This window comes from Pseudopodoces humilis, chromosome 13, assembly GCF_049639895.1.
Source record: "Pseudopodoces humilis isolate 2021_Gansu_Grassland_sample_001 chromosome 13, ASM4963989v1, whole genome shotgun sequence".
NCBI lineage: Eukaryota > Metazoa > Chordata > Aves > Passeriformes > Paridae > Pseudopodoces > Pseudopodoces humilis.
In genome coordinates this window covers 12,320,800-12,334,373 of record NC_142212.1, presented here as the reverse complement: position 1 = coordinate 12,334,373, position 13,574 = coordinate 12,320,800, and the positions used below count along the sequence as shown (strand labels likewise).

At 42.0% G+C, this 13,574-nt stretch overlaps 3 protein-coding genes across 3 annotated transcripts in view; all 3 read right to left on the bottom strand.

The window, feature by feature from the left end:
• Positions 1 to 1,492: 1,492 nt before the first annotated feature.
• On the bottom strand, positions 1,493 to 2,067 carry HTD2 (hydroxyacyl-thioester dehydratase type 2). Its single transcript, XM_088061845.1, has one exon. The coding sequence runs from the start codon at positions 2,065 to 2,067 to the stop codon at positions 1,540 to 1,542; it is 528 nt and encodes a 175-aa protein (XP_087917971.1). The 3' UTR covers positions 1,493 to 1,539.
• On the bottom strand, positions 2,009 to 4,618 carry RPP14 (ribonuclease P/MRP subunit p14). Its single transcript, XM_005522029.2, has 5 exons — positions 4,528 to 4,618; positions 4,309 to 4,393; positions 3,447 to 3,523; positions 2,781 to 2,859; positions 2,009 to 2,146 (listed from the first exon to the last, which is right to left on the bottom strand). The coding sequence occupies exons 1-5, from the start codon at positions 4,596 to 4,598 to the stop codon at positions 2,090 to 2,092; spliced, it is 369 nt and encodes a 122-aa protein (XP_005522086.2). The 5' UTR covers positions 4,599 to 4,618; the 3' UTR covers positions 2,009 to 2,089.
• A 1,350-nt stretch (positions 4,619 to 5,968) lies between these two features.
• PRKAR2A (protein kinase cAMP-dependent type II regulatory subunit alpha) overlaps positions 5,969 to 13,574 on the bottom strand; it is a 59,797-nt gene continuing 52,191 nt past the window's right edge. The window contains exons 9-11 of the mRNA XM_005522030.3: positions 11,519 to 11,584; positions 10,654 to 10,792; positions 5,969 to 10,156 (exon numbers count right to left, since the gene is read on the bottom strand). Coding sequence (XP_005522087.1) covers positions 10,023 to 10,156; positions 10,654 to 10,792; positions 11,519 to 11,584 — 339 coding nt within the window. The 3' untranslated portion in view covers positions 5,969 to 10,022. The remainder of the gene's footprint in view (positions 10,157 to 10,653; positions 10,793 to 11,518; positions 11,585 to 13,574) is intronic.

The following is a 13,574-nucleotide window of genomic DNA, read 5'->3' as shown; positions in this document are numbered from 1 at the left end:
CTCAATCAAACCAAGGCATTTGACTGCACCAGCATAAGAAACTTTCCATTTGAATATTACTTTGAGCTTCAGAACCTACAAGTTTGACACCTGTCTGCATTTCCTCTTTTTACACCATACACAGGAATGACTCTCACTTAGGGTGCTGTAGGAATAAACATAGAGGAAAATGGGCTATGTTTCTGTGGTTCAGCAGCCAGGCTGGAGCAGCAACCCAAACTCCCCAAACTACTTTCTGCAGTGTCCCAGGAGATCGGGCACAGATCTGATTCCTTTTGTTAACAGGCCTTAACAAGACAACTTCCCACCTGAAGAAACAGGTGAACAAGGAGCAGGGTAAGGACGGGGCCTGCTTCGATGAAGTGCTTTGTCCAGCAAAAGCCAGTGACAGGCAGTGACCCAAGGCAGAAGGAAAGGAAATGGGAAGTGAAACAGCTCCTACAGACAAGAGATAAGAAAACCTCTTCCTAATTACTGCTTCCAGGTTGCAAACAGGCCAAACTCCAAGCTTTGGAAAGAGAAGGCATGAAGTCAAACACCTGAAATATTACCCTTCTCTCTGCTCCAGTGTGACTTAATACCTGGGGTTAGAGTGCAGCACACTCAGGCACTGCAGCTGTTTTACCAGTAGCGTTCATCACAGGTTGAGGAGAAACTCTCTTTTCATAGCAGACAACCTCTGAGGTTGTTTGCAGTCAAGATAAGTTTCAAACACCTTTCTGCTGCAGAGGAGGGGATAACAGACGCTTTGCCATAAAGTCATATGAGCCACCAACTGGAGACCTTACTCCTGATGGCCTCAATCATTCCTGAAAAAAGTTTCTTAGTGTACAATAATCTTATGCCAGTACTAAAATAATTTAACTCAGATGATTTATTTATTAATTTGCCAGAAGTCTACACTACCAAGGTACTTTGAATGGACAAAATCCATGTTCACACACTCAAGCAAGGAGAGAGAAGCCATATAGTCAGTACTCAAATCATCTGCCCTTGCTTGTCTTGCCCTCAGGAACAAGTACAAGTGTACTTACAGTACTTGTACTTACTGTACACACAACACATCTTGCAGTACCTGTGTGTCAGTACCTCCACTTCTGTTCCACTTTTAAACACAGCACTGTCCCCTCCCCTGGTGCTTGTTGGCAATACAGCTGCTTTGTACAGAAGGAACAAGTTTTAACTGAACTTTGCTGGTGAGGACTGTGATTTTACCAGAAAGAAAAACCTCATTGTGAGCCCCACCAGTCCAAGCTTCCCACTGTGGCAGCACAAAGGCTTGTCTAAATGTGCCACTTTGTCACAGCAAGTGCCTAGTTCTGTTGGTTTCACCTTGGCAGTGAAACCCATCACAATGAAAAAAGGAAAAGTTCTACTTTTAATGCAGTTCTAGTAAGGTTAAATTTGTGCACTTTCAGACATTTTGAAAGATTTTTGTTGCGAATTTACTGGTTTAAGTGATGTCACATAAAAAGAGAGTCAAAATCAAGTGTACATTGGTTCTGGCCTTTATACTGAATTTGCACATGATGAGCAGCCTTAACTCTCTGGCACCATGACTTTCACCATCCCTTCCATTACAGTTTTTCCACTTTCTCTGACCTGACATGAGACAGAAATGTGTGCAACAGAACCCTTCAGTCGTTTCACTTCCGCTGCAGCTGTGACTTCTTCACCAACATACAAAGGAGCTGGAAAACGAATCTCCTGGGAAAGAAATATACATCCTTGACCAGGCATTTTTGTACCCAGAACTGCAGAAATAAGTCCATTGATCAGAACTCCATGGACAACAGTTCTCCCAAACCTAGACTTCTTTGCAAACTCTTCATTTAAATGCAAAGGATTTGTGTCACCTGTTAAACAAGAAAAAGTAACTACATCATTCTGTGTAAAAGCCTTGCTAAGTTCAGCTTTGTCTCCAACTTTTATGTGTAAATTCTGAAATACGGGATGTCCAAGCAGTGAGTTGATAAACGTTGGCTTTGTCAAGGCTCTTTGTTGGAAAATCCCTCCAGAAATTCCACGCCTGAAGGGCTGCAACATTTCCAGGAACTTCTCTGGCATGCAGCCGAACCAACAACTGCATTCAGTCCAAGACTAATTCTCTACTGTTGCCAGATAACGCAAGTAGAAATGGAGATGTCTAGTTTGGGGAAAAAAAAAACAGACAAGAACTGAACAACTAAAGCCTCAAAAAACCCCATAATCGAATGCTCTTAAAGATGAAAATATTTCCATTTTCCTTTTACATGAAACATTAAAAATTTAGAGATATGCCTGAGCAGACTTTTGTCTAGCCATGGCTTCAGAAACAAAAAATTCTCATAACTCACTTTATTAAACAGCACCCTCTGGAAAAAAATAAGGTCTGGAAGTATATGTCCATATATTCATTGTTAAACAAAGTCAGTTGACAGTAATCATTAGAAAGGCAAAAAGTAGGGCAGGGGAAATAAAACCTGGACCAAGATGTGGGTCATGAACAATATTTGCCAGAAATTATTCTCTTGCAGATGTATTAATGACATCAAGACTTGTCACTGGACTGAAACCATAAAGTAATAAGACAGCCACTATTGTCACATTGTACAAGACTCATTTTAAGATGAGAACTGCTCAAACACGGGCCCACACACCCGCACTGAAAGGCACTTAATTCCCAAACCAAGGCATTTTTACATCTAGGCCATCTTTCTATGAAAAGGCTTAGGCAGCATGCCAAGCTTAGAGCCAGAGCTGACACCTGGGGGAAGGCACCCAGCCCCACAGGGCTTTACCTGCAGCACCCGGAAGGCACACCTCCTGTTCTGGTAGAAGCCCAGTAAGGTTAGAGCACTCCACAGCTTGACAAGGCCACTAAATAAAAAGAAAACAAAATATATTAATAAAATTTAGGGGTTTCTGTTTTCTTGCAGCATAGACATCTCAAACAGAAAGCATGTTATGCAAAGAGTAATGAACCCTTAAGAGTTTAACAGCAGGTAATTTCACTAAAGAGTTCTAGTAACAAAACTATATCTTGAAGGATTATTTCAGTGGCTGCAGTCTCTTTGACACAGAGAGATGTACTGCAACTTCAAGTTCATTTTACCAGCACTGTTCTTGTTCTCTGTGTGCATTTAAGCTCGTTCTTCGCCTAAATCACGTGCAGTTGCCACGATTTAGAGTAACCATTCTCATCTTCATTACAGAAAGACATTTAAAGTCACTACTTCAGTTATGCTTACTTCCGATCTTAAAACCATTAAAATCACTCTGGTTTAAAGCGGGAATAATGTATTGATGCACAAAGTTATCAAGACTCAGTAATTATTTTCTGCACGCTGTATGCAAATATCTGCAAGTTAGGCTTAATTCTTCAAAGGCCATTTTTAGTTTAAGAGTTCTATTTTCTTACGAAAAATACTTTCATGGCATGGAAGCATGTCCTGACTGCATCTTACCTGCTAATTACTCTTAATATGGCAGACAGAGTTTTTTCTTCGTATGTTAAGACATCAACAGGCAAAGCTGCTCCAACCTATGAAAAAAAATGTTATTTAGTATCACCCTATATTCTTATCATGGTTTAGAAGCAACTGATTTCACCCCCATCATTAAAGGTATTATAGTTACGCTCAAATCTTAGAGAAGTGTTTCAATTACAACGCTGGACTTTAAACAGCACCCTTCTTCTCAGAGTTCTTTAGAAGCCACTTTTTTTTTTTTTCCACATTACAGCTAGAGAAACATGGACCAAGAGGTGATGTGACCTGCTTAAAGTCAGCCAGCAACAGAGTAAACAGAGTGAAAACAGTACTATGGACTTTCCCATCCACAAAGTTCCCTTCCCATAGTTCTCTTTTTAAAACCTCTCTACAGCAAAAGCATCAATACCACATATTATAAAAACAAGTATCAAAGAATGGTTTGAGCTGGATGAACTTAAGAGTGTTCACCCAGTTCCAGCCCCGCTGCCATGCTCAGCGATGCCTTCCACTAGACCAGGCTGCTCCAAGCCCGGCCCAACCTGAGCACTGCTAGGGATGGCTGAAGCCACTTGGCTACGGACACTGAACTGAACCGCACAGCTTCGCTAGGGGCAGGTCAGAACGGGGGCTGGCGAGCGGGTAACCGGCAACCGGAGAGTCAAACCCAGAACATTTACCCTGCCTGGCCTGCTCCTTCTGCCCCTCTCGGCCACCGCTCTGCAGCCAGAGCGGCTGTTCCAGGGGACAACAACCCGCTCCCGCAAGGTTCTCCCGGCCCAACCCGGAGCCGCCAGCCGAGGCCAGACCCCAATCCCGGTCCCGATGCTGGTCCCACCTCTCCGTGCAGCTCCCTCAGCGCTGTCACCACGAGCTGTTTGAACTGCGCGGCGTTGGGCCGGGCCCCGCCGTCGGCCAGCTCCCTGCGGGAAGGAGAGCGCAGGGGGTCAGGAGAGCTCTGTTGGAGGCTCAGGTTAGGGTTAGGGGATTCGGGTTAGGGTGTTCGGGTTAGGGGGTTCGGGTTAGGGGGTTCGGGGGTCCCGGGGGTGTCGCTCACAGGCACACGCGCAGATAGTGATGCTCGGCCGCGCGCCGCAGCACGCGCCGCTCGAACGCGGCCGCCGCCATTCCCCGCCCCGCCGGGCCACGCGCGCCGCCCACCCGCCCCTTCTACGGCGGCCGAGCGGGGTCGTTGTCGCCATGGCAACCGCGCGGCGCCTCCTGCGCGCCACCAGCACAGACCCGGCCCGAGGGCCCTGCCCAGGGAGAAGAGCGAGAGCAGTGTTGGAGTCTGAGACGAATCTCTGGGAAGCGGCGGGCACAGAGTGTTCCCAAATGCTGCACGCAAGCTTTTAGCTTCGCTGAGGCAAACGCGGAGCGCTGCACCACAAACGTGCTGTTGGAGACGGGCACGCAGAGATGCTCCTCCGCTTGTATTCCAAGCAAATGTGTTAGTCCCGGTGCAGCTCCTGCTGAAGGTGCCGCCTGGTACCAGGTTACCAACACTGAGGAGATTCTGCTGCCCCAGCCTCGGTTTTGCAAGGACACACAGCTGAAACAAATTTGAGAAGTGCGCAGAACGAGGCCGAGGCTTGTCTTTGCACCTTACCAGCCAACAGCTAATTGAGATGATAAAATAACACAACTTTAGCATCTTGTACCTGCTCTAAAGATTGGCATGAAATGTATCCTTACCACAGAAACAGCTGAAAGGATGGAAGTATGGTTTTGCTCCGCTGAAATAATTAAACATCCGCAAAAGAACTTCACAGAAACTTCCTTCTTTTACCAGGTTTATCCAGGAATTAGCATCGACCCCAGCACGGTAACACTGCAGTAGCCCAATGTACATACTGTGCTTGACTCCAGGCAAGAGACACCTTTTGCCTGCACCTTCACACAGCTCAGTCTGTGCAAAGGTCCTGTATTATTCCAGCAGAGCTTTCTCATGCTTCTTACCACCACAATCCACCTGAACTCCACTCCTGGGCTTAGAAATGGTACATAAACTGCTGAACGTTCAGAAATAAAACTTCAGCAAAATCAAGTATCATTTCACATGTACCAAAGTAATTTTCAGATTGTTAGCTAGGTTAAAGAAAAGCAGTTTGCCACATAAAATTCAGTAGGCTAACAAGATATCTTCAGAAATAGTGTTTACCCTGGGAACTGAGAACCAGTTATTGCCGTGCTCAATAAATCAGTTCCACAATAATTTGGCAGACTTATCAGAGCAGCCAGTTTTATTTGGACTAACAATACCTACAGAAGTTAGTATTATTTTTAAGATATTAGTAAAATTTCATCACCAAGCAGCAAAACTTGGAAGTCAGGTGCTGTATAGGATCTCTTTTTGTTACTGCAGTAGGGCAAGTGCTGGTCTCCATGAAGATCTGGTAAGAGGAACTCACTTGGACATTCCAAGTGTATCCAGGGAGCTGCTGTAAGGCTGGGGGTTGTGTCAGCTGCAGCGAGTCAATAACGAGCACACACAGGACTGTACAGGAAGGCTGGACACAACAGGTCAGTTTTTTATTAACCAAAAGTGAAGCTGAACCCCAGAGTGGTTTAACTTGTTAAAACCATATGTATATATGGCAGATATTTTTCTTTCATGTTCAACACTACAGTGCAAGAACCAAACTTTGCAGCTGTTCATCCTTTGAGAATGAAGTAGTAAAATGAATTAAAATAAGGGTCCCTCAATGAATCAATTTTTTTTAAAAAAACAAAAACATTTAACTCAAAAGAACAGACCAATTTTAAGAACTGTCTTATTAAATTCTCCCAAGTGAAAGACCTTTAAAAGCACTTGGAGCCTTGAGGTAGCAACTTTATGCAGAATTTAATTCCCCTCCTGCCCCACAGAGGAAAATTAGTAGCGCATTATTAGCTCCAGCCAGCTAAGCTGCGTTGAGTGTCTCCTGTGAGGTGACTTTCTCTTGCCTCTTGAAATAGCAGTGTAGTGCTGCAGAGCGCCAGGAGGAAATCCACAGGGAAGGCCTCTTGAAATAAAATTTATGGTTTGAAAAAAGTTTAAATGATCAGCAACAACTCTAACAACAAAAATTACCTGAAGTGAAAAAACCCAACGTGTTTGTATTTTGGCAAGACTGGTTTACAAATACAAGAACAAGAGTCTGCTTTCAGCCAATGGAAAAGAAAGAATGGAAGTGACATTCAAAGGGGTTTCGGGGTTCTTTTGCCCTCTGTGCAAAATTGCACTTTGTTTTTAAAGTTTTATTTTAAAGTTTTTAAGTTTTGCACTTCTGTTTCTAAGAAGAGAGCACTTCTGCTCTTTTTTTTTTTTACATTTTCAAACCTGTGCTGTGACATTAGACAGAAATACCAAGTGCCAGGATATTTAACCACTGAAAGCTCCTCTCACTGACTTCACAACAATCACAAGCAGGGAATCACAAACAGGAGATTTGTCTTCCTCTAAGCCTCGAAAACAGGATCCTCTGTGCCCACTTTGCTGCTGAGTTGTTTTATTAAAAGTAAATCTCTCTTTAGTGCTGATTTCAGAGACTCAGTAGCAGTTTAACTGAACACTGAGCAATAACAAAACACCTGGGATTACCCTCTGCAACAAGTGCAATAAACAGAGTGCAAAGGAACGAGCTGAGATGTAGGGATGGGGCAGATGCTCACAAACAGGTGCTGCAGTCGCTCCCTGAACTCGGTATCAGCACTTGCACATGGCCCAGTTTTGCTCTCTGCTGGTGTTCTAACCAGATTCCTGGCAATATTGAGCATCTTACTAAAGCTTCTTTCATTACCTTCATGCTCCAAAACTGTACAAACAGGTTGGTTAAACTAGACCAAACTAATCAGGCACATTGCACATTATAGTTCTTAAATGGATGAGCCTTCTGAGCAGCTCATTCTGTTTCAGCTCAAAGTCAGCTGCCTCTACACCACAGAATGATGCTGCACAGACCCTGGATGCAGGATGGCATTGCCCAGTATGCCATTGCTCCAGGGAGCCCAGAGAACAGTAAAACTTCAAAAGCTTGATTTTGTTCATATGGGATCCCAATCTTTTGATTTTATATGCTCATATTTTCATTTGATTTTTAGAAGCCATCGAGTCCTGCCTTCCAGGCAGAAATATCTCAAGAGTCTGACATCAGCCTTGCCTGGGTTTCAGTTAAGCTTTGGAACAACTGCCTGTGTTTGCCTGTGTTGAGGTTGCAGTCCTGTCCTGCACAGAACCAAAGGCATTAAGAACCAGAATCCATCTGTAAGGCAGTCCAACCTGCCAGGCTCCTCTAGATAAATGAGAGGATATTCTGCCTGGGAGCAACAAAGGCCAGCTGGTGATTATTCACAGCAAGTTTCTCTTTAGCTCATATGACAGTTTAGGCAGCACAGAAACTCAGGCTGGCTCAGAGACCAGTTCATGTTTGGCTCACAGGACAGTCACAAGCTGGCTTCAGAAACTCTCTTTGTCATGGAGCCCAAAGTATTTTAAAGTTATATCTGCTATCACTGCAAGGATACACTTGCTATCACTGCAAGGAGTGGGCTTTTTTAAATTTTTTTTCTTTTTTTTTTTTTGTTTTGTTTTGTTTTTGTTGTTGTTTTGGTTTGGATTTTGTTTGGTTTCTTAAATTCTGTGATGAAAACTATTATTTTTGTCTTTGGTGTTAAACCTTGGAAGCATGAGTGAAAAGTACCTGCTGCTTCTTTGTCTGTAATTTATGACAAAGAAACAGCCCAGGAAAGCAAGTGAAATGCACTGTTCTAAAATACATGCAGTTAGAACAGCCACTAGACATCACGACCAGGACTTTAATAATATGGAAACACCAAGTTCAGTGGTGTCCATACAAATAATTTGCATTATATAAAAATATGACTGCAATTACAGTAACTGGACAACAGCCATTCAAATTTATCAACTTTCCATCTTACTCATATTGCAGGAAATGGGAGGAGCTCATCCACTATGGGGAAAAACTGTCCAGAAATCAACTTAAGAGTTGCTGCTAAGCATCTCATGCCTTAGAGAAATGTCCACTGTGATAACTAAAAGCAGGAATTCAAGATTAGCATCCTTCCATTCTTGCTTACATGGCCATGAATAAAAATAACAAGTTCTGTTACACTAGTATTCACAATTAAAATTTTATAACCCCATAAAACACCAGTATGTTTTGCATAAGCTGTGGAAGAATGCAAATTCAAAGGGTCACTAGATTTATTACTTCCAAATTCAATGTCTTAATATATATATTCTGTTTGTACACAATAAAAATGTCCTTCTTATGGTCTGATTCTTATTTAGATAATACCCTGATAAAATCTCAGCCATATGCCAATTAAGGTCCTTAAAGCTATAGAAACAGATTCTACCTAATAAATGCTGCAAATTTAACAGGTATTTTAGATAAACATCATTAGCTTAGTTATCACCTAAACCAAAAAGACTCCTCAAACACACCAACTGCGTAGTTAGCAAAGACATTTGCTTTACTAAGTCAAATGTTGCCAACTTTTGAAAAGTTTAGCAAATCAATGTGGTATTTGGAAGCATTCAAGTGTCTAATGAAGTTAAAATACTGTGAAATGTTAGGACTAGGGGAAGCTCCTGTAAACAAGTACAGAAGTAGTCTTCATTTAAATTACAAAACATTCACCTCCTTAAAAAGCTTTAAAACTGACCCAGTCAACAACTGCAGCCTGGGAAATGTAGCAGTATAAAGGATCTCTGTAAGCAAGAGAAGGTCATATATTGTGATCTCACCACCATAAAATGTACTCAGTGTCAGGAAAAAGGAGCATATTTGGGGAGATGACAATTATGACACTTTCAGGCCATTTGATCTGAACCACTGCACTTTGTTGGACAGCATAGAGTAAACCAATTTTCTTTGCTGCTCAGAAAACACTTAAAATATGTTTTCTGCATCTGGTTGCTAAGCAGACTCTCCCATGTCCCCAGCTCGGTTTACTTGGTTTAAAGAGCTCTCTACATTTATTACCTGCTGCTTTCAGCAGGTGGACCAAAACTTCAGTGCCATCTTATTCATTGGATCCATTGATACTTTAGCTTCAAACCCAGATGCTACAATTAAAAGCAAATTTGACATTGTTTAAGGAAAGCATCAGATGAAGGTAATCAGCCCATAAAGGCTTGTATTCCACAGGCTGCCTCTGCAGAACAGGCAACCTCCCACTACAAAATCTGATGGGACAATTTATCCCAACAGTAACACCCAGAAGGAAGGAGGCTTCTATGTCTTGTACACTTTGGGTTTCGTATCAGGCACTTGAACTGTTGGACAGACGCCATTCTGAACCAAGTAAGTGAACATAGGGTTAGAATCATCTTTAATCTAGGTCTAATAATGAAGTATCAGCAGCAAAGTGGAGGCAGGGAGGAGTGAGCAATCCATCTGTGCTGAGACTTGTTTATGGTTTCTAAAATGCCCAAGAAAACAGCAGCAGTAACTGTTCCATAGTGTCCGTTGTCCTTGTGAGTTGTGTTGCTGATAGGAGGCTTTTCTGTGTCTTGAACTAAGAAGGCATTGAGGTACCCTGTGCCTAATTCCCTGGATCCATCAGGTCCATGCTAGAGCCAAACATTGCCACCAGTTGCTCCTCGTAATGTGTTATATTCCTCTTCATAATGTCCATGCAGGGTCCAAGCAACCTCTCAAATGCTTGCACATCCATGACTGTAATGGAACAGAGGGGAAAACAAGACCATTTGTCAAAAAGTACACCAAATACCAATCTGGTTTTTGAACTCAGGACCCAGACCTTCAGTTCAACCCACTTAGGGCTGAGGCTTCAAAAGAAATCACAGAAATCATGTTTCTGATTTCTCTCTGTACTGTTATTTGAGGAAACAAGATTAATGAAATACAAACCTCATCTCAAGGATAGATACAGAAGCCAAATACACCCCACAGTAGTACTAAAAGTTGACCTGAAGGCTATGTGTGACAAACAAGTACAAGCCACACACACAGAAAACAGAAAATCTGCTATGAGTCAGCAGGAGTGCTTCCCCAGCTTCCTGTTCCACTCCAGCCCATGCTCCTGGCTTCTGGAATCTGACTGCCAGTTACCAAAAGTTTGCTGGGTTTTGAATGGCTGCTCATTCAAGTAGGGTCCATGAGACAAGCAAAGAACAGAAAAGGATGACTAGAAACACAGACCATCTGCTTACCTAAACATTTGACCTCCCCAACAGCATAGGCAGAGGCTGCTCTGGGTTTGTTGGTAACAAGTGCAAGCTCTCCAAAATACTGCCCTCTGTGACACCGGGCAATCTCCACTTCTTGATTTGCTTCTTTACTCGTCATAGTCTGTCAAACAGTGCAGTTTCATTATTTGCACACAGCTCTGTCCTGTACAAGGCTACAGTTAATCCCAGATACTCTGTGCAACAGCTCTTTGATTTCACGCCTTTAAACTAGCAACTCCCAAGTCATGGTAGAACACCCTGACACCACGTTCAGTTGGAACTTTGGTAACAAAAACGTGTGCCAGCCCACAAGTTTTGACATGGGCAGGTATCTACTGCTACAGCTTTGGGAACTGCTGTTATGTGGCCTAACACAGGCTTTATCATGCACCACACGCTGCTCCCCTGGCTGCTTCAGGCTGTACAGATATCTGTTCAATTGCCAATCTAGTATGTCACTAAAGATAACAGACCACACATTTTGCAATGTGCAGTCTTCTATAAGCAGGGAAGAAAAGTTTCATCTCCACCCTTAAGGCCAGGGAAAGTGCATCAGGGAGGGAAGGGATGGGTTGGAGCTGAGCTGCGGACTGTCTCAGTCACATATCAAGTTAGTCTGCAGAGCAGCAAACAGGAGTAAAAGACCTTTGCATTTTAGTAACAGGACTTCTGGCTGCTTCAAAAGAGGTAAGGGGGTTTACGACCTACATCACAAGAATAATGATGATCAATATCATAAAATAATATATTAAAATAACTCAGGGTGGGTTTTTTTCACATCTCTTGTATTAATCAATCAAATCAGTGATTGATTAATACAAAGCCTATTCACTCAATTTGAACTCACCTTGCTTTTAATCAAGATTTTTACTTCTCCAGATTCTACAATGTAAAAACAGTCTGCTTTGTCACCCTGTGAAGAAGAAAAGGTAAAATAATTTCTTTTTTTTTTTTACTTGACTGTGAAAGTATGCATAAATAGTATTAATATGCATTCACTTTGAGCTAGGCCTTCTTCAGAAATTTGCTAGAATTGACAAACTCTCAGATTCTTAACATTAAAAATGACTCGTTGGGTAATACACCAGAGAAGCCACAGGGAAGGAAGTATTGGTGCACATCATTCACTAAGAGGGCAGGAGGAAAGGAAAACACAAAAGAGATTAATGATATACAGCAAAATCACTTAAATGCAAATCTTCTGATCCTAATGGAAGTAAGCAATAGTTAGTGAAATTAAGCAGAACCTAGAATTTTCAGAAGTAAATTTTAATAAAACAGGGATTTAGTGACTGTGTTTCTTCCAGCAGGAAAAAGGTGCCATTAAACTCTCCATGACCCCACTTGAGCAGAGGGGTTGGACAAGGTGACTTCCAGGGGTCCCTTCCAACCTCAACTATTCTGTCATCCTGTGAGAGAGTGTACAACATTTTTCACATCTCTCTCAACCTCATCATGTTTAAAATCTTCAAGTGATCCCAGCTTACATATGCTCTGGAGAGCTTCACCAGCACTTCATAATTTTGAAGTTTTATCTGTGATAGAAAGGATGCTTCCTCTCTGTATTTGCCCATGGGCCTGGCATAGGGCTGGAAGTCAGAGTGGATATCTGCAACATGCCTTCTGCTACAAACCAAAAGCAAAGGGACTAAAGGCTTCAGGGAGACAAAGGCTGGAAAAGGAACTGATAAGGGAAGGGGAACAGCTCAGCAGAAAAACCTGAAACAAAGTGAGGAGAGAGAGAAGTATCAGATTAAGTGGTCAAGGAGATTAATGTGGTGGGAAGGATGGAGAGAAATGGTTATAACTTGAGTATGAAACATGGGCTGGGATAAGATGATGTAAGATTTAAACATGGAGTTAGAGAAGGAATTAGGCCTTTAGCTAAGCTTCCTGGGGATGGTCATAAGCCATCCAGAGCAAACTTTTCATTCACCATTGCCAACCAACACAGCATGAACTAATGCTCTATGCTAACTTCTGAAAGAGTAACTGCTGAAAGAGTACTTTATTTCTAAGAAGAATGGAAACAAACTGAGTGGGAGACACCCTTATAACACTACTAACAATTTTCAAGTGCTTTCAAGCTTACTGCCTTTAAATGAAGGGTCAAATTCCAGAAAGGTAATTAAAATTTAAAATTACTCACAAGGGAAAAATAGGTCCCTGGTATTCATATAACTGCTGTAATGTAAGAGTTATCTTTTCCAAGCACAGAATTTCATCGTCCGTAGCAGTGTACCACCATCACCCAGACCTATCCAAACTATTAATCCTCCTTTTAAGGATAATTACATCTCTGTCCTTAATTCAGTTATCAAAAAAGAATAAATCTAACTGTGTAATTAGATCACTAATGGTATGAATTCCCAGTTTTGAGACCGATTTATAAGTTCTGATTTTGCTCTAAGTTCAGTTTTCTCAGGGTCTTAAGCAAAAAGAATTTCAACTTAAAAAGCTGAGGGTATTTTTGGAGTGAAATAATTTGACAGTTATCAGCAAACTTATTTCCTATATTCAGTTATCTGACATTCAAGATAATTTAGATCAATTATTCAGGACACTATTAAGGAGTTGTATTCTGTCTATACAAGAACAACGTTGTAACCAAAAATCTGCAGTTTTGGGTAAGCCTTTCTTACATTAACTTCTACTTGAACTAGAGCACTTTTACAACACAGCAATCACAAATTTGATGCAGAATTCCAGTGTTCCATCTGTAACTGTTCCAAAAAGTTCTGGCACAGTCAAAAAAAAAAAAAAAAATCAAACAGCTATAGCTTGAGTTCATCCAACTTCATGTTCCACCACCTTGGCCTTGATCTACTGCAGCATTCACCAACCACTAAAGGATGCCAACTGAAGCCAGACCACCAAAATACCTCAGGAAAGCACAAGAAAAA

Bases quoted from the DNA above. Each gene is read 5' to 3' on its own strand.
- HTD2 (XM_088061845.1), bottom strand. From the start codon at position 2,067: ATGCCAGAGAAGTTCCTGGAAATGTTGCAGCCCTTCAGGCGTGGAATT.
- RPP14 (XM_005522029.2), bottom strand. From the start codon at position 4,598: ATGGCGGCGGCCGCGTTCGAGCGGCGCGTGCTGCGGCGCGCGGCCGAG. The intron at 3,524-4,308 runs GTGGGACCAGCA...TTTTTTTCATAG, and splicing joins TGAGGGAGCTGCACGGAGAG to GTTGGAGCAGCTTTGCCTGT. The intron at 2,147-2,780 runs GTAAAGCCCTGT...TCCCCAAACTAG, and splicing joins GTGCCTTCCGGGTGCTGCAG to ACATCTCCATTTCTACTTGC.